The 20,055-nt window shown below is 34.7% G+C and overlaps 1 protein-coding gene across 1 annotated transcript; it reads left to right on the forward strand.

The window, feature by feature from the left end:
- The first annotated feature begins 13,171 nt into the window (after window positions 1-13,171).
- Window positions 13,172-19,586, forward strand: LOC110463557. The gene is made up of 3 exons (XM_021518223.1): window positions 13,172-13,475; window positions 13,986-14,127; window positions 19,337-19,586. Exons 1-3 carry the CDS (start codon window positions 13,172-13,174, stop codon window positions 19,584-19,586), a joined length of 696 nt encoding a protein of 231 aa, XP_021373898.1.
- Window positions 19,587-20,055: the final 469 nt, after the last annotated feature.

Consider the following 20,055-nt stretch of genomic DNA (forward strand, 5'->3'; position numbering starts at 1 on the left):
TATTGAAACAAAACAACATCTGAGTTACTTACAGGGAATAAGACCTGTGTTTATATCACTTTGAAAACTTAGAAAGCGCCAAGAAAGTTTTGTATACCATTTTGTTTAACTATGTCACTGCCAAGTTTTACAGAGACAAACTACAGAAGCCTGTCAACATATTGTACATAAATCATCATCACAGTAAAAGGTTGAATGCCATCCAGCTAATTCATGACTTTGGTGCATCCAACAAAAGCAAGGTATGTACTAATGGACAGCCCACCCTTTTTCAACAAATCAAAGTCCTCTACTAAGGAACTGTTTTCTGGTAAATGGTATGCCTCTAGTGCTCTGGGTGGTGCAATCGTCCAGTGTCTCACCAGTACACCAAGGGGAAACTACCGCGCTGCGTTTACGATGGAAAGCGCGATTGCGAAAGGGTGTTCCTGTTAAGTGGGAATACTTCGAAAGAATTAATAGAAATATCAAAATACCCACGTAGTACATATTTAAAACTGATAAGTTATCATGTGCAAATTTAGAGTAGAACCCCTAGTACTGACATAAATACAGGGCAGGAATCAAAGGTGCAGCTTTGTTATAACTCAGTCCATTGTTCGTCAGGCTTTAGGTCTAACCTATTAGCTATGTTTGCTTTAATATGTAAATCTTTTAAAGAGGGTGTTACCATGTTGAGCCTTTGTGCAATATCACATTTCCCCGTAATGACAATCTTCACACTTGTCGAGATCGACGCAATAAGGTCGTTTGATATTTAGCTAACCTGTACAATTCCGGAGTGGCATTAAAATACTCTTTATATGCATGTGTTTCCTTTATACTGTTTGTTTTGCTCTGCTGCATATATACCCGCTAGGCCAGTATCAGTGGATTTAATCTTATGTTTACTGTTTATTGTGGATTTTTTTTTCATACTTTATTTCTTAAAACCATGTAATTATGTTTTGTGTATTGTCATGCGCTGGACTAAAAATAGGTTTGTTTACACGTTATGAAGTCTAAGTTTTGTTAGATTAATGTACACTATGTGCTAGAGAAATACAACAGTTTCTAATCACGTTTAGAAATAAAATGGTATATCAAACTTCAAATAAAATTTACGTTAAATTATGATGTATCCGAATATTGAACATCTAAACATCTTTATTAAAAATTAAGATTTTTAAAGCATTGGACAACTCCTGAAACATTTTGAATATTTGAAATATATTCACCATATGTTATACAGTTATTCCTTTTAGCCCATTGCAGAATTAGATTATGACATGAGCTGACGTTAAATTGCTCATTGTGCTTATCAACATAACTTGTGAGGGCATATTATAAAACATGTTCATCGGTATTGTTAATAAGCTGGTGTGAACTGGTCCTGTGGTGTAATGTCATTTTATGATCATTCAGTTTTTCATACATTTTGCTAATATCTTGATAATTTCCGTGTTACCGGTTTGTATTCATAGTTTTCGGTATTTATCTAAATACGAGTTATAAGTTGTAGACTAATAGCTTAGTTTGGGGATTTATGTATATTTCCAGTGGTTTTCTTTCTTCTTTGGTCCCGCCAAAATTGTCACGTGGTGGCCAAGTAAACTCACCAGGTTCTAAGTTGGATCACCTTTGTTACTTCCGGGCAAGGACAATGTACAGCTGATTTGTGCGTGACCACTGAGTGCTGGATGGGGCTGGACCATGACGACGTAATGTATTGCAAGTATATGTAGGAATGGATAGATATTACTACATATAACTGTGGCAGGACTGCTGACGGTTTATTATAAATCTTAGGCTGAAAAGATATATTGATAACCGTATACAAGCTGGCTGTTTATTACATTATATTTAACGTACCAGTAAGGCTGAATTTAACTGTAACTTAATAATAATTGTGGGCGTGACTGGATAGCTGAAGCGGACAGTTCCCTTATTAGAGATACTAGGATATCTCATTTTTTCATATAAACACGTATCAGGTGTATCATGTGTGAACGGTGAAATATTATTATTGAAGAGGAACAGGGACAATTTTACCAACACTCATTTATCTGATTAGTCTGGGTCTGGTCTATTTTGTATATCGGTGTAAATATAACTTCCATATGGCCTTTAATTATGTACAAATGCTATTTCTTGTTCTTTATTATATAAGTTAAATGTATTATGTGTCTATCTTTTTTTCCCTGAAAACCATAATGTTTATCATCTAAGAACGTGACATTTACACCGCCGAAAAGGACAATCCGATCATCCGTTTGTTGGGGACAAACTTATCTTGATATCTGGTACAATTTGTAGTGCACACGTAGTGAACAATGTAGTGCACTAGAGAAACACGATGTGCACTACAATGTTAATTCTAGTGCGCTATAGTGCTAACACAAGTGCACGAGGATGTATTTCATAATATCAATATATTTTGTTTTCTGATTACTTGAAATTTCAACGGAGCATATACAAAGATAATGTATACACTATCCCTGGTGATTACAGAAATAAATAGATATTTGTATCATTTAAAAGGAAAAAGATAAAAGTACATCAAATTCCGTATCAACGCTGTAGTGTCAGGAAGGAGGGATCGGTAACTGTTATGAGTAAGTTTTGCTATACCTCTATACTTGCAATGAAAGGTTTCCCAATAACATGATATCACGATATTAAAACCACAGGGAACCTCAAGTTAAAATCACACAGTTACAGTGGCAGGTTTAAGGATGGTTGCTAGGGAAACATAACCACCTCCTTACAGATATTTGTTTCCTTTCAATATGATATTTACCTAACAATATGGCCACCCACTGACCATTCACTTGTGGTCATATTGGATTCTGATGGGCGTTACATTATACACCTAAAGGTAAAATGCTATGGCTATCCTTTTGTCAGGAAATGACAGCGTCAGGCACACTTTAATTTCGAATCGTTACTTTGTCCTACCAAGGTAAATTACTATTCTGCTTGGATTTTTTTTATCTAGCACAAGACAAATTATATAGAAACAGAAATATAATTGTCACCAAATTATAAACTACGAAATCTATTTTGCAGTAATGAAAGACATAAGCTGATTTGAGAGAGAAAAACGTGTGCTAAACATACAGAAAAAAGCTTATGATTCACAATCATGTACTCATTAATATAATGATATATTCATATATTTTATGTAGACGTATTACTGTTGAAAATATCAATGAACAACAAATACATGTATATAAACATGTACCTATAATTCAATAGGTTGTCCTACTTTACGTAAATATATATTCATTCTACTAACACATACTACTATCGCTTAGATCATTAATAGTATGAGAAAAGGTAACATCTAAAAATAAACTTTAAATATCTATATTACTATTTTTAGCAGACGGGAGGGGGGACAATCACATTATGTATAAACTGATAAAAACTAGACGTTATGTTATAATGAAAATTACTTTGTGAACTGTAATTTAGTATAGTGCACATGATGGTGAACTCTATTGCACAAAGGATGTGACTCCAGTGCACAAGTTGGTGCACTTGCGTTTCATTTTCTTGTTAACTCTCGTGCTATGTCAGTTTTGTTCGCCTCCAACTGTACGTCAGCGAAGGAGAGGCGCATGTTCAAGATAGTGTCGTCTATTATGATGTTATTTCATATTTTTATTAATTACTCACAACATTTTTCATATCGCTATCGATAACCGATTGTACCGTACTTAAGTGCCATGACATGTTTTTAAAATGAATTTTGAAACAATTTATGGTGGTAAAACATCATGTTTTTGAGTTAAGAGTCTTAGGTAAGCATTGTTAGATTGCAACGATTACTTATTAGAGATACTTGCTAATTGTTAAATAACCGATGTGGCTCAATAACATCTTTATCAGTACAAGTATCTTACAGATCATTTTAACTGAATGAATAAATAACTTAAGCGTTTAAAAAAAACACATTGTTTTTAAAAGAATGACGGCAGGTGTTGACAATACTTCAACCCGACAAATGACTTTCATCTGGAAATTCTTCGTGATAAAAACCCTATATCAGGTTTCATGTAATAGTCATCTAAAGAGGCCTTTATTGTTAAATCTGCACTGTGTGCGACACAGACAAATTCTATAACGTGGTCTAGTTCTGCTCGGGCGATTCTTTAGAGTACAGAAATCAAGGTAAACCTTATATTTGTATGAGAGCAGGTCTTTATCACGGAACATAGGAATGCGACATCGTAACTGTTAAAAACAGAAGCACATATGTTAAGCACACACGTTCATGTGCCGATCGACTCGGATATTGGAGTTAATTCCCCTGAAATATTAATGTGAATGGAGTAAAATTAAGTGATATATACAGTTTACCAAAAGCGAATTACACTGCGTCACACAGGTGTTTCGTTCTTCTCATTAGTGATGACAAAGGCTAAAAAGGCTGGAATCTAAATCAGTCTAAACAAGGGAAAGTTGTTATTTAACAGACGGTGAATTCTCCTATTTTTGGTATGCCCTGAATTTATTCAAATTACCTGATAAGCACATGGAGGTTATACATATTTCTTTTACAAAGATTTCATAAAGACAAAGTACAAATAATATTGTTTCATTTTCGCAAAAATACCATTTATCAAATATAAAAATCACAGGAAATAACTTTGTCATTGTTCTTGTAAAGAACGAGGTTCTTTCTACAACGAAAAAAAATCAGAAACCAGTTTCCTCATTTTTTCGGTACAGCCAGACGTGTGTGCCTACCCAGGGTTGCCTTTTCACACGTTACCTAAATCAGGATATAGTAAAACCAGATTGGTAGGAAACAAATATAGTTTTGTGAAATAAAAAAGAAATAGCATATAAGAATTCGATGAAAAACTTTAATCTCGAAATAGCAGTTAACATGCTATCCTATCAGTGTGTCTCTTATTAACAAATTGTAAAACCTCAGCTTAGGGCACTTTACATAACCACTTTTAAAGAACTGGAAAATTTAGACATTTTTACATCAAATGGCACATTTTCTTTGTTAATTAAATAGGACTGATACACTTCTCTCTGATAAAAACGCTACTTTACCTACCTGAGATATGTATTTTTTTATATTTATGTCCCTAGTAAAATCGTGTCCATTATTGTCACACGAAGATCTACATCACACCTGAAAAACAAAATCGTTGGTTTCCATTGTTAAAATTATAAAGCACAAACAAATCTCCCATATGTGTTAGAAGCATTTCACGCAAAGGGGTTTGTAAAGTTCAGTTCTGATTATCAATTTAACTGCTGAATATTAGAGTCTAAAAGGAAGGACGGAAAAGTGTTAAAGGCTAAAACAAAAATAAGATCCCCTTTCACTCGATCGGCTTCAATATGAACGCTGTGCGGTTACATCCGATTGGTTTGTTTAAGAGTGCAAGCATCAGTAGCCGGTTTAAACAGGTCGGGGATCTCGAAAAATTGCACCTGCTGCTATCAACTGCAAGTGTCGTAAGAGGCGAGTTATGTGGAAACCACCTGCAGAATAGGGGATTAGCTTATGTGCCCTCTACTTGGGGACACATAAGTGACCAAATTAAATCTGCTGCACCCAATGCAATATTTGGGATATTATTTCTCTCTACTAACTTTTATTTTCTAGCGCCTTGTTTGGCAAAACCTCGAATTTGGCTTTAATGTTGATCGTTCTTCCAGGTGAGAAAGGCAAATAGTTCTGTCCCAAGGCCGAAACATACCACAGTCCTTAAATTGTAGTTGTTATTATATGCTTAACGTCTAGCATTTAGGGTTATTACAACAACTGCTTCACCTGTTGTCAGTATAATTTGACCGGGCGGAACGCTGTGCTGGGTGCCTGTGGCATGATATTTCAGTGATTTAGCACTTTAAAATAGGCATCAGGTCTGCACTGTCTGAACTACCACAAGGAGGCAATTAAACTAACATACTCAGTCCTCCAGCGCATACACACGTGCATGCATACACAACACACATGGAGGCACGTCCTTAAATTACCTTATAGCTGTTGATTGGAAATTAAACCCTGAACAACCCAACCAAACCTTTCATATGGTCTTCATAGCCAGGCATTCAATATTGCCATTGATCAAAAAACACATACAGCCATATTGAATTTTGATAAACAGATTATTGGCGCCTTCTTTAGCTCATCTGCCTAAATAGCCATAAACGGAGGGTTTGTCTCACCTCGGGGCAGTCAGGGGTGGGACCGTATAGGGGAAGTTAAGTTAATCCTTAAAATCCTTCTTCTCCTGTACTATTGGTGGGATTTTGACTAAATTTGCCCTGAAGCATCCTTAGGCAAAGGGTCTTAATTAAGAATAAAACGGAATGTTGTCCCCTTTGCGGCAGAGGGGCGGGGCCAAATAGTGGACATTAAGGTAAAGCTTTCAAATCCCTCTATTTTAGTTTGATTGGAGACATTTGAACCAAATTTGGTCCGAACGTTTTTGAAGAACCAATATGTTTGGATTCATAATCAGTGGTTGGTTGCTTTCTTGAATTTAACCCCAACACAGCTTGATAACAAGGATGACTTGGCCTTCTTTCTAGGTCACAGAGGTCAAGTATGTAAAATAACCTTTACCTTAGATCACAACATTGAAACATTTGATATCCCTCCCTATAACTATATACAAGTTCTAGGCTTGAAGAGAAAATTCGTTCATGATACCAGTATGCGGTTATTGATGCAGCTCCCTGAAGCTTACTTTTTTGGTCATAAGATGGGGGGCAGTTCAGATCACCACTAGGTCCCGGTGACCTGCTTTGTCTAGGATATGTTGAATGTTAGTTTCTGACCCCTAATGACCATTTTTGATAATACAGGTCAAATATTTCGAAAACGAAGTCACAGTGATACAATATTATATAACAACAGTTGATGTTAATTTCTGATCTGGTGGGATTTTTTATAAAATCGTCAGCAATGGTTTTGATGGTTTACTTTTCAATGTGATACACTTTCAACGGGGGTCCGTGTTAAACGTTACACCGGCATATACAGTAAATTTACAAATATACATATATTCATATGCCATCTCTTCCTGTCAGTACCACCTCATCTTTCTGTAAAGGCAAGTTCTATTTAAACGAGCAATTGGCATTGAGGATGTAAAACAACACAGAAGCTGAAAAATTACAATCAGTAGATCGAAAGGTTTTCAACATACTCATAAATCATACAAAATTGTATACGTATATCATTTAGCATACGTAGTACTATGATAGAGTTAAAAGTCTATACCACATTGTATTCGCATGTCATGGTATATATGCATTCAAGCCACATTGTATCCGGGTGTTATTGTGCATAAACAGTCACAATTATTGACCTTGCCGTGTTAACCACATCGTGCCAGTCAATTATGTATACACATAAAGGAAACCTAAAATGGCGTCGTCACGAATGGTGTTTGGCTTTTAAGGGGATTTCAAACCTGGTATCGCAGGTAAGGTACATGTACATGTAAATCGTCAACAGCCTTCGTTTTTGTTTTTGTTATTCTTAACCCAGTTCCGTTATCAGTAGTAGTTGACAGCAATATTGTACCTGTCTGCATGTGATATATTTCCCCAGTAACCTGTAATTAAATGTTGTGAACTAATCAATCAATGAATAAGTATATATGGTATATAGAAACTTCGTTTTAGTGCTATTAATAGATTAATTACAGTTTCAAGTCTTTCCATATGCAAGGAATTGTTTTAACATGGTCGTATATACGTCATACCTATTATCAGTTAAACTACATGAGATACATACCGATACTAGTTGAGTTCAATATTTACTACGCCTCTGATTCATTTTGAATAAATCGGGAATGCTATTGTCTTGTTTATTACAAACATGAATCGTCACAGTTGAAGTAAACAAGGAAATACATACATAAACAGCGTTGCGGGAGTTAAATTAACAACATCAAATCATATATAGCCAACTAACTCTTGTGTTAATCAGGTAAACAACACCAACTGTATGCCAAATGTAATGTAAAAGGATTATTACACGCATGAAGTAGCAAGAGTTGTAAAAGCAATAAATGCACACATTTTATTGACCAAAATTGTAGTAAAAAAATAAAAGATAATCATAGTATACTGAGGAGTTTAATAAACAAGGACATAACACACAACATGTACCCAGGGAAAAATGACAATACCAAACTAGTATACATTGTACTTACAATGGAATACTTAGCCCTCGGTTAGACATATGCACACTTACACATGGAAGTTTAAACTGCCTTTGTGTGCTGTCGAATCAATTAACATACACTTACTTGGCTATAGTAATGTGATGACAGCGTTAGACTATTTGAAAGCAAAGCAGGTACCCGTGGTTTACGTTTAAACCAAATGTAAAATTATTCCACAAGATTCTCTTTGTATTAGCAATGAAAAGATAAATAATATCGGACACCAGCAATAATTAACCGGTGATTACAGATAAATTTGAGAATTTTTAGTTACTTACACTATACTGACAGTCAAGTCAAATGTTAATAAAGCTGGAGGTTGAAAAAATGTAAACATGGAGATATAATGTCGTTTCACACATATCTAATCAAATGTATATTCCATAAATTGCAGTGAACATGAAACAACTTTTCAATATTAACGTTGAATGAGTCCCGAAGGATAATTTTCTGTAAAAACAGAACAGTACAAGAAGGTATTTTAAAAATAACACTGAGACAGTTACAAATACTCTCTTTATCATAAAAATTAAATTGTTAAATTTGGAAGTGAAACAGTTTTCTCCACAGATATTAAAGAAAACCTGGCACTTTTCACGTTTCCAATAAATGTAACACGAATGATTTAATGTCGTAAATGTGATAGTTGAACTATCACATCAGTAATAGCATAACTCTGCAAAACCAAATATAAAATTTCGACGTCCTAAGTTTCACTAAGTAAATAATAATCAAATTTAATATAAAAAAGTTGTTATATGGTCCTGGTAACTGTTTCCTCAAATTAATGGTGCTGGTCTTTTTTTTTATTGATTACAGATTGCAGAATAGGAAATAAATGTTTTAGAAATGGCATCGTCTCCACCAAGTATATTCACTCGCCTCAAGACCAAAATGAAAAATGCATATTATACTGAGCAAATGGTCGACAATCTCGAGAACTTCAGAACTGAGGCTTCAGCCTATCTATCTGGTCCAGGTGAATATAAAAGCCTTAGCTTTCTGGAGATATGTGGGAATTTGGAAGGAAAAGGATATATTGCCTGGAATAAGCTGGAGAATCTAAAAACACTTGTACAAAGTGCGAGTAGTGGAAAAGAACAACTTCTTAAAATGATTAACGATGCTGAAAGAGAAATACAGGAGAATTTGTCAGGTAATTATTTTTTATATTTTATTCTCATTATAACAAGTTTAGAAATAATAACACAGAACTAACATGTATAGGAAAATAAACCAATAGGTTGAAGGACGAGTTTGAAATTAAAAATTGAAAAGAGATCAATGACATTCCATAGGATGAATCGATTATTGGAAAAAGGGGTAATTTCCATTTTCATTTTCTTGGTTTGAAATCTATATAAAGGACGACAGTTCATATGAAAATCATTAGTTTAAAGGATACATATTCCTTTAGCATAAGTTGGTCATTGTGCAATATGAATTAATAAAGTTTCATTCGTGACATAAGTACATTGCGGTCTTTTTTCTTTGACCACAACCAAGAAACAGTTCTTAACTTCAATGAATTAACATATAGTACAAATGTTGTTTCTTCTTCTTACATTTCAATATTTTCATACATTTAGATACAATAATGCTTCAAAAAGATTTTAAGTATGTCAGAGGTTTTTGTTCCGCCTCAAGGGTTTGTTTAAACGTGTAACGCTAATCTTGGTGTCGGTGAAAAGTTCTGTACTTTTTTCCTTAATTGCTTCTTACAAATAAATGATGTAAAAACAGAAAATGATTCAGTATTTCAGGGTTTATCCTGAAATAAACAAATTACTCACCACTATCACGTTTATAAAATCGAGAGAGCATCTACAGGTGTTGGTGACCACTCGTTTTAATTACATGTGTAATTTGTTTTTTCTCAACAAACCCTAAATATAAACAATTGTTACTCTATATACTACTGCTTTGTATATTTCGCCAATAATAATAACAAATTGTCGTTCCGGTTCATTGCCTCGCCTGGCGCGAGCAGATACATTTCTAAATTGGCAAATCTATTGTAAAGTCCTTCTCATGGTCTCCTATGAGTTACCATGCTGAAACAAACTTGTATTTGATTTACCATTATAGGTAGGTGTTTCAAGTAGTTTACTGATGATCATATACAATCTAAATAACACCTTAGTTAGATTGATTTCAATCTTATCTTTATCAAAATCCGTCATTTTTAATTATGCATAATGTCATTTATAAAAATGAATTCTGCTTCTTTAGGGAACAGTTTAACGGTTGGTCTGACCCTCTCAGAGAAATAGATTAATCTTTTGTCTGTAAAGGCATGAAATAACTAAATACTATTTGTACATAAACACCATGTTTTAATTCTAAAAAGAAATGGAAAAAGGAAATATTATTTACCAAACAGGTTCAGCGTGCTGTTTGCCACCAGGGATGGGTGCACAGAAACCAAAGCTGAGAGGTACGTACACCAAATATAAACTTATGCATCTTTCAAGAATTTTAACGGTTACATTCGTATCGTATCTTAGAAGGAAATGCAATATGTTTAGCTAATCCGGCTCGCAGTGGCGCTGGTCCGTAAGTTGGTAATCGGTCACCGTTTTCTTTAAATTAAATCGTTTTCTAGTCTCAAAAGCAAATACAGTTAAATCTTCGAAACAAAAACAGCTGTATAGTGATGATATTTTTACTGTAGTGTTATTGAGAATGTGGTGTGAGCTTGTTATCTTAACTTATTATTGTTTCAACGTTGAAATAATGTATGATTACATCATCAGTCTTATGTTAAGATATTTCCACCTAACATCAATGCTTATTTCTGAAATAAAGATAAAAATATTTGAACTTTTCATTTTAAATAAATATATATTACTGTTGCTCAAAAAATCAATTAAATATATATAAAAACATATTTTTTGTCTTATTCATAGATTATTGCATAGACTTTTTAATTTAGAAAAGGCGAGTTCTCTCACATTTGTTAGTAATCATAGACTACTAGGTGTAAGAGGTCTTCTTTCTATTTTCTCATATAAAGTTTGTTTTCACATTTTGATTTCTTACCAAAAAAATCGTTCTTACAGGTTTGTTTTAACTCTCTCTTAGCTTTTGTAATGTTTCGTTGGGGAGATTTTTCGTTATCCCTGAGACAAATCATTCCACTATATATATTTTAAGGGCACGTAAATCACTCAGGTGACCTTTTGTAATGACCCTTTGTCTGTCGTTGTGCGTCATGCGTCGAGCGTAAACAAAAAGTATACTGTGGATTTCTACTCAGAAACAGTAAGATTTTAAAAAAACATGGATGTAATTATCAGCCGGAGATACTGGGACCATGAGAGGTCACAGATTGCTGTTCCTTGGATTGACATGGGCTAGGCCATACAATTGTAAGAGGTCAAGGAGTGAACTAACCTTCAAACGGCTTCTCTGTAAACAACTGGCGGATTTGCACCAATATCTTATAAACAGAACATCAGCTGATGAGCTGATGATCTGGGGCCATAAAAAGGGCCGCTAACAGAAATCAGAGTTTGTCATAGGCTGAAAAGTCACTTGTAAATAAGGGAGACTACTCCTATAGGTTTCATAACATTTGCTTGTACACTCCATGTTATGAAAATAATTAGTACTTTTAACATTTAAAACCAATCAACGGTATCAAATATTTATATTCTATAATACATACTTTAAAAAGCGATTTTTAAACGAATTGTCACATGGGTGTCTGGTCATACGTCTGAAGATGGTTGACATCCCCACCCCATAACAATAAATATACCCACTGGCATGATGTAAATAACCATGCTACCAGGAATAAATCTGGTTCCAGCCATTTTCCCCCATTCTTCTTCTTCCAATGCATATCCTTTATGTCCTGTTTTCATTTCAATTTTAATTATTTTGAAGATGTTTAAATGTTGTAACAGTGAACATACTTCTGGCCAATACTAATTCTGTCCTTTACTCAGATGACCATTAGTGATCGTTTTGCCTCTTGTTTTATTAACATTGTTTTACAGTTAAATGCAACAAGGTTTGAAGTTCATATTAATTACTCTTGTTTGTTTGAATGGTAGCACATGCAAGATATTGTAAGAGGATAAAAGAGTATATGAAGAAAATCTATGTGATAAGGAAGATAACTTAAATCATATCAAAGTCCGATCGGGAAATCAAATCCGATCAATATTTTTTTTGTAAATGCCAAGAGCGTTACCCTCTACGTCAGCCAATCAACCAAATATTGATTGACCTCTATGACAACGAAACTATTTCGTGTGAAAGGTTCACATTTTATGTGACAGAAAAGTTAACTGAAAACTCTTTACACAAATATTTATTTTTTAAAAAAATACTACATAAATACGGATTAAGATTTTGACTGAAGTATTCATGACTAAATCTGTCTTACTCTTTTAAGCAGAGGACAAATGCTTTCCCCTCGAAGTTCACTTATCTCTTTCAATCAGTGAAATAAAAACGACCGACCGACATGGCTTCAATTTTGCGGAAACATTTTCAATTCAGGTAGAGTTAAAATCACAAAGGACACGTGTATTTAATTCAGGCCCGTCGAACTCTTTTGTGTTCATTGAAGCTGCCCTAACTTATCGTTAAACTCGTCAAACATAAATCTTAAATATAATACGACATTATTATTAAACTGAAACAACACGTAAAGAACCAGCAATGAGTTATAGCGAACTAAAATTTACTGTACCGAGACTACTCCGAAATTTGTTTCAAACAGTTCCTCGATGTTTTAATAAGCAAAACTTGAACAAGATTTCATGTGTAATAATAGTTTTCTTACCGCTGATTTATCATATCGTAGCAAAATAATATGTCATAGAAAGTGAAGCTAAAAAAAAGGGAAAATGATCCTAGTTAATTATCAATACTCCACATCGAATAATTTCCCATTGTTTTGATTTAATTATAGATTCTTGAAAGAATAATAAAATGATGAACTCTTTACGTTTATAGGTAAAGAAATGGTAGTGTATATGGAGGAAGAAGTATACCGAGTAAAAGCGGGATCTGTAGCTATTCTAGACTGCTCTGTAGATCCTAAACCGGTTAGTGTCGTCTGGAGAAAGGGAGAAGAAAAAAGAGTAGACAAGAGAATCCTTATAAACAATAAAAAATACTATGGTGCTGGTCCATCTTCACCAGCACTTGTGATTCGGCTTGTAGAGAAAAGGGACGAGGCTTACTACCAATGTACTGCCAACGATACTGACACCACCGGGAATATTGAAATAGAAATTCAAGGCGATGCTGTTCCATTAGAAGTGGGTAAGTTCAGATAAGAGGTATACAACTTTTCCTTATAACTGAATATTCAGGTTTTCTTTCACATGAAACACCCATTGAAAATCAGAAAGCATCACACATTTAACTCAGTCACGTTCATGTTGATTAACATTAATAATCTCCATGTCATTTGAACTTAACTAGTGCGACGTATTTGATGTAATATCCCCTGCGATAACACCATTTAGGTAATGTTAATATGAAGCATCCTTTGCGTTAGGCGGTTTAAAGTATAAAAGTAATCCAAAACATATGAAAACTTAGCAAAAAGGAACAAATCTGTAAGTCAATTACAATTTAGGAAAACTGCTTTCTGTTCAGACATACCTAAATATATGAAAGTTGTAAGGCGTGTTTGAAAAATAAGAAACTAATCTGCTAAAGTACTGAGTTTACGGTACTGTTTAATCTATAATATCATGAAAGAAAGTAAGGATATCTTGTTGTTATATATACCGAATTATCAATTTTTTTTAATAATCCTTATCCTAGATTCCGATGAAGATAGAAGTAGCAATACACATAGAACACAAAGATCTCAGTCTTTGTCAGCTTCAGGAGCAGGAGGGTCGTACAGTGATATAAACATCAGATCGAGCGCTAGTTCCCAGGATTGGCAAAGGGAATCACCCAGGTACGAACATATAATTGATATATTTTTTTTTATATAACAGGCATATTGTACTTTTATTTCCACGTTTGTAACAAACATATGGCATATCTACGGTGGTACATTTAGGACGTACACAATATTATTTTCTACTTTAATTATCTCAAGTAATCGACTTACTAACTCGAGCGCTCGACATGTTTTCTCGCCATCCATCGTATCTACATTGTACATAACAAGTAATACTTGCACGCCCGAATAAGAACACCGCAAACGTAAGTAATGCAAATGGATGTTTTAATGAAATAATTGGATTTAAGCCTGATGTCTTGAGAATTATCGGCATTTGCATAAAATGTTGACGTCATAGTACAACGACGTCATTATACTGTAGGACGTTCAAAGCCACACTTAACTCTTGACTTGACAGATAATTAGTGTTTCCACTGTGCAAGCGAATGTGCTGTGTTACTCTCTCTCTCTCTCTCTCTCTCTCTCTCTCTCTCTCTCTCTCTCTCTCTCTCTCATCCCACTCTATTTACGTTCTTTGCTTAATGCTTAATGTATGAAATGGCAATCAAATTAAAATGGGATCATGTTACATGTATCACATCAGGCACTACCAGTAAGGTCGATTCCGTCGGGGAACGTATCTAGCTTTTATGGGGAATAATTCTAACTTGCAACAGACATAATGACTTTTGTAGATTTTATTTTTATTTTGTGAAATGTAAACAAACTCTTGGAAATATAATATGCCTTCAGAACCCAGCGATAATTTGATTTGAGGATATAACTCGATAATCAGTCAAAACAAAACGAAAAGGAGACAAAAAAACTTGCCGTTTTCATTTGATGCTCAACACCAGCTACCCTACTGCCAAATCACAAATGTGTCTTACCCTTCATGTCAAAAATATATATTATTCGTGATTTAATCATCTTAGACAAAAGTTTGTTAAAGACTTCAACTGCAATGAAGGTGTCAGTAATCAACAGTTACTTTTTTGTTTCAATAATAACGTAAAAACGGGCTGAATCGAATGTCATTAAATAAATATATGATTACACAGGGGAACATAGACTTTCATTTCAAATTGTGGTACAAATTTCGACCATGTTCACTTCTGTATGACAGCCGGCTAGTGCAAAATAACAAATCTCGTAATCGACCCTTCTCGACCTCCTAAGGTTGGTAAAGCAACAACGGGCAAATATGACAGCAACCGAGCAACACTAATTTCTCGTCCTTGACGTTGTATTCTTGCTTCCTCGATGTCATATTCCGGGCCTCGAAGTTGTATTCTGACCTTCAAATATCGTTGCGCATGAACGTTGATTTTTTTTACTATGATTACAATTTGTTAGTTTGACTAAACGTAACAGACTGCTTTTTAAATTTAACAAATTTAGAGATCTATACCAAGCTGCACTATGACGGAGTTGACATGAGTTGAAAAGAGAATACAATGCAGAGAAAATTACGATTGTTTCATCATTTTGTAGACTGACCAACAAAATAAAAACAGCTCATAAATTTTCCAAGTTATCATACGAAAATAAGCATGAATATCATACAATTGATTATATCTTTCTTTATGTACATTCTAATCCATAATTATAACTTTTGATATAAGTGCAATATTCCTTTGACCATTTATTGAATTTCATAAAGAATACCACTGGAAATATGTTTTGGTAAAGTTGGCCTTTACGGTCATTTAGATCGATACATTTTAGGTGAAAGAATGGCTATACCATCCAACAAAAATATGGACGAAAGAGTTTCAAATTATATTTCCATCTAGCACATCTTATCCTGTTAACTATGATACTATTTAACAGTCACATAAGATTTTCGAATGTTTATAATGTTCTGACAAGAATCAAATCCCTTGATATAAATAACTTTTAAGATAGAGAGCGCTACGGTCATACGCAGATAGGTTACATCGCATACACGTAAGGTATAAGTAGCGAGATAGAGAACAAAAAGTGTTGAGCTGTAACTCACCGCACATGACCATAGTGCCTTCTATCTTAAATTTCTTTATATTGAGGAAATTGTATATTTCTCATAGTTAAGCAAAACAATATGTTTGATTTATAAGGCCGCAGCTTTCTTTAATATAAAATTGTACAGTCTCAGAACATGGCGGGCATGCTTAGCAAACAGTCATCCAGGGAAGTACTTGTCCGGATGTTGTTACAAGTACATGCAATGTACAATGTCATTAATGTTACATGTATCACATCAGGCACTACCAGTAATGTCGAATCCGTCGGGGACCGTATCTAAATTTGTATAAGGGAATACTTATAACTTGCAACCTACGATACTTGCCGCGCGAGATACAGCCATCAATACGATCCACATGTCAGAATTTTCCTTTTGCTCATGATTGTTTACTAATGCAATGTATCACAATTTCGTTCTACCTTTAACAATAACCTTTAATTTATATATTGAGCCGACCAGAATTCTGCATAAATTGAGTCGGCACACGTGCAGCGATATCGTCGTCTACAATCAATCATGTCCGGAACAGATACGACATGCTGTTGCTAGAAATCCTACCGCTAGCTCCATCCTACTCTCATCACGAACTGCTTATCCAAACTATCCTTCACATTCTGACAGTAAGATCATCGCTCTGGATGGTTTTCAGTTTGGATAATATTGTTTCTTTTTTTCAGTTGCCCAACAGAGGATAGACAACAAGGGACTAAAGGTAAAAATCAAAATATAGAACAATGCTATCCGATATATTTAATTAGTTTTTAATTTTAAGAAAAGAAATGATATGTTTAATTAATAGAATAATGACATTAAAGTGGCGTCGATTAATATGATGTTTAAGAACGTTTAAAATGATGCCCTTTTTTGTTTTTGTGTTTTTGCGTTGTCACGTATTCATATACTGCAAAAAGAAGCTGGTGTAGTACTTTTATAAATAAGATTACCGCATAGACATTGAAAGGTATAGCCGCACCAAATGTAAACACATAAAAGTACATTTACTTTTATTGCGCTGCATTCCGAAGTAACAAGATGTTGAAGTCCTCAACGGGAGAATATCTCCTTCTCCGAATTTGTAGGAATCGCATTGGCTAAGAAAATGTGTCATTAAACATATAACTAACTCTATTTCAATACGATACCGAGAGTTATCGAGCGGACGATGTTATTTCTAATTCAAAAATACAATTACTGCATTTGTTAAAGCGACATATCTATAACCGTATATTGTTAAATAATTTGTTTCTAATTATATTGGCTTTGCAGCAATTTGCCAAAAATTGTTGATCAGTTTATTACTCCTGTTGACGCGGATGCAAGTACCCGCACAAATCACACGCGGCCTTGCTGGTGACCCTCACCTTACCATGTCTTCGGGAAACCGAGCACAGTCATCTTTTTGATACGCGAGTGCACTATCCATTGAGTCAACCTACCACCAGTAGCACAGTCTATTTTCCAGCACTAAGTGGTCTTTGTTTTGGCCCTGACATAATACCATTTACCATTGTATTCACGTACATATGTATAGATAAGGCGGTTCACACCTTTAACATTTATATGTGCGCAAATCCGTACTTAGCAGCGAATTCGAAATCATTCCAAGTCTATCTTAAGTTATACTTGTAATAAGTCGGGAATATGTATAAAAGTAAGTAGCAAAGGCTGTTGCCTCCCTTCAATTTTCCCGTACATCATCATGACATGTACATTTTCGGGACTAATCTACTTTTTATATGTGAAACAAAATGCAGTTCTTTCTAAAAAAAAAGTAGTATATACGCTGTACATATTCGTGCATGACATAATACCATACATAATATGTTTTCCTTTTTCTCCATGTATTTAAAAATGATTTAAAACATTGAACAGTGGAAATAATGATAAACTACTACACCAAATGATCGTAGATCATTATAAAAGTGGTATTAAGTTTAAGATCACCTGCCCGAAGGGTAAGTGAGCATTCGCCGAACTGCAGCGTGCGTTATCGACCTGTCAATTTTTCACTGGAAAGTCTACTAGTCAAGAATGGCTGCATACATTTTGACAGGTGTGGAACACACTAGGCTAAGGGGACTAAACGTTGTATAAATAAAGGATCGGTGGAGAGACGGGAACAAATAGGGGAAATAGGGTTAATCTTACAGTATAGGTTAAGGAAGTTTAACATAATAAGGTATTGCAATCAAGAGTAGAGGCCCCCAAGTGGGAAAAATAAGTAATAATACAAAATATTTTTCATGGGAACAGTTGACAAGATATTAATCTCAATTGGACTTAGAAATCATTGGGCCAATGAGACACATCATTGAGTATTGCTCTCCGGGGACAGAGTGGTGAGGCCATATAGGGGACTATGTGTAAATGTTATTTCTTGATAAGGGATACAATGCAATATTTACGTAATTTGACCTAGAGGGAACGCAGAACCAAATGATTTTCCATAAACGATAGTGTTATTTTATTTTTTATTTTTTTTATACATTTTATATATATAAATATTGCTCAACCAACACATACAACTTCTGAAACTTCTGCCACCTAAATATCCAACCAGCAGGCCCCGAGGCATTCACCTTCCTATTAAATCTTCTGCCCAAAAGGGAAAAACCCACAATCTATTTTTGATTTGGTTCCGTGGTCCCTATAGGATCCCACATATTTTCAAATTTACCATTTTTGGAAACAGTCAGGACCATAGGGTATGATACTAAAATGGAAAGTAGCTGGCTCCAAGGCTTGGGCTGGTAGGTCAAGTCTTCTACTGGTACTGAAGATGAAGATTCCTGCAAGAAAAGGCAGGAAAATTGAATCAATTTCAAAATGTAAACTTAAATATCTTAATAAACATTATACTTAGACTTATGATGTTGAGTTTTTATTAAAGAACAGATACTGTACTGCTCAGAAATATAAACAAATAACATATTGTCTGAAGATCAGGGGAGATAACTCAATTTTAAGACCTATACCCCCTTAATTTTGGACTTTTGGTAAAAAATTCAAGACACCAGCAATTTTTTTAGAAAAAAGAGCCAAAAACAGACACAAAACTAAAGACTAGTAACTGTACAAACAGTACAACACCACAATGATAGGATTACATAATGTTTACATAACACCAGATGAAAGACAGTGGTAGGAGAGGGCTGCTCATGGTGTAAGGGAGGTAATCGTGAAGTGTTACCAAGGTGTGCATTGTGAGTGCAGGACCAAATCACTAGTGTGTGCAGGGAAGAACAGAAATAACTTGATAACAGACAACGTATACTTACCAAGTGATTTCAAGGTCAGCGGTGGAGAGGCAACTGTGTCAAAAATTCTGATGGAGAAAGTTAAGACCTGTCTCAGTGACTCTTTGTTGGAAATGACCCTGAGAAACCTGTCGACCCCAAAAGGTAGAATCTGTAAACAGACGGCTGAATCAGTCTCTACGATCACGTGTGAACTTTACTCGTAACTTTTCAGGGAGAGCTCATAGGGCGGTGTATCCTGTGAACCATGGACTGCTATTAAAGAACTGTGTAGTGGGGTTGGGTCTCCAATCACTGCCGGGAGCTCTGTGTCCAAGGACCTAGATAAAGAACAAAAAGGACATCATTGTGGTGTAAAATTCAAAAGAGAAATAAGAAGAAATTTATGTGAAAGACAGAGTTATGCTTGAGAAAAAGAAATGAAACATTAAAATATTGAGAACTTAATAAATGGTTTTTGTTACTTTTTTATTATATATATCTTACAAGAAAGACAGACAGACAGATAAATAAATCGATTATTAATAAAAAAATATATATATAGGTTCATATCAGAGATGACTGACCTCCGAAATCATGACGTCACAGTCCCTCCTTGGGAAATCCTCCTTCAGCAATCTATAATGTACCATCAGTGACAGTCGGAGCACTCTCTTTGTTGTTCTGTGTCCATTT

Source organism: Mizuhopecten yessoensis, unplaced genomic scaffold (assembly GCF_002113885.1).
Source record: "Mizuhopecten yessoensis strain PY_sf001 unplaced genomic scaffold, ASM211388v2 scaffold10917, whole genome shotgun sequence".
Lineage (NCBI taxonomy): Eukaryota > Metazoa > Mollusca > Bivalvia > Pectinida > Pectinidae > Mizuhopecten > Mizuhopecten yessoensis.

Coding starts and splice junctions, on each gene's coding strand:
- LOC110463557 (XM_021518223.1), top strand. CDS start 13,172: ATGGTAGTGTATATGGAGGAAGAAGTATACCGAGTAAAAGCGGGATCT. Junction 13,476..13,985: donor TGCTGTTCCATTAGAAGTGG/GTAAGTTCAGAT, acceptor TCCTTATCCTAG/ATTCCGATGAAGATAGAAGT. Junction 14,128..19,336: donor TGGCAAAGGGAATCACCCAG/GTACGAACATAT, acceptor TTGTGAGTGCAG/GACCAAATCACTAGTGTGTG.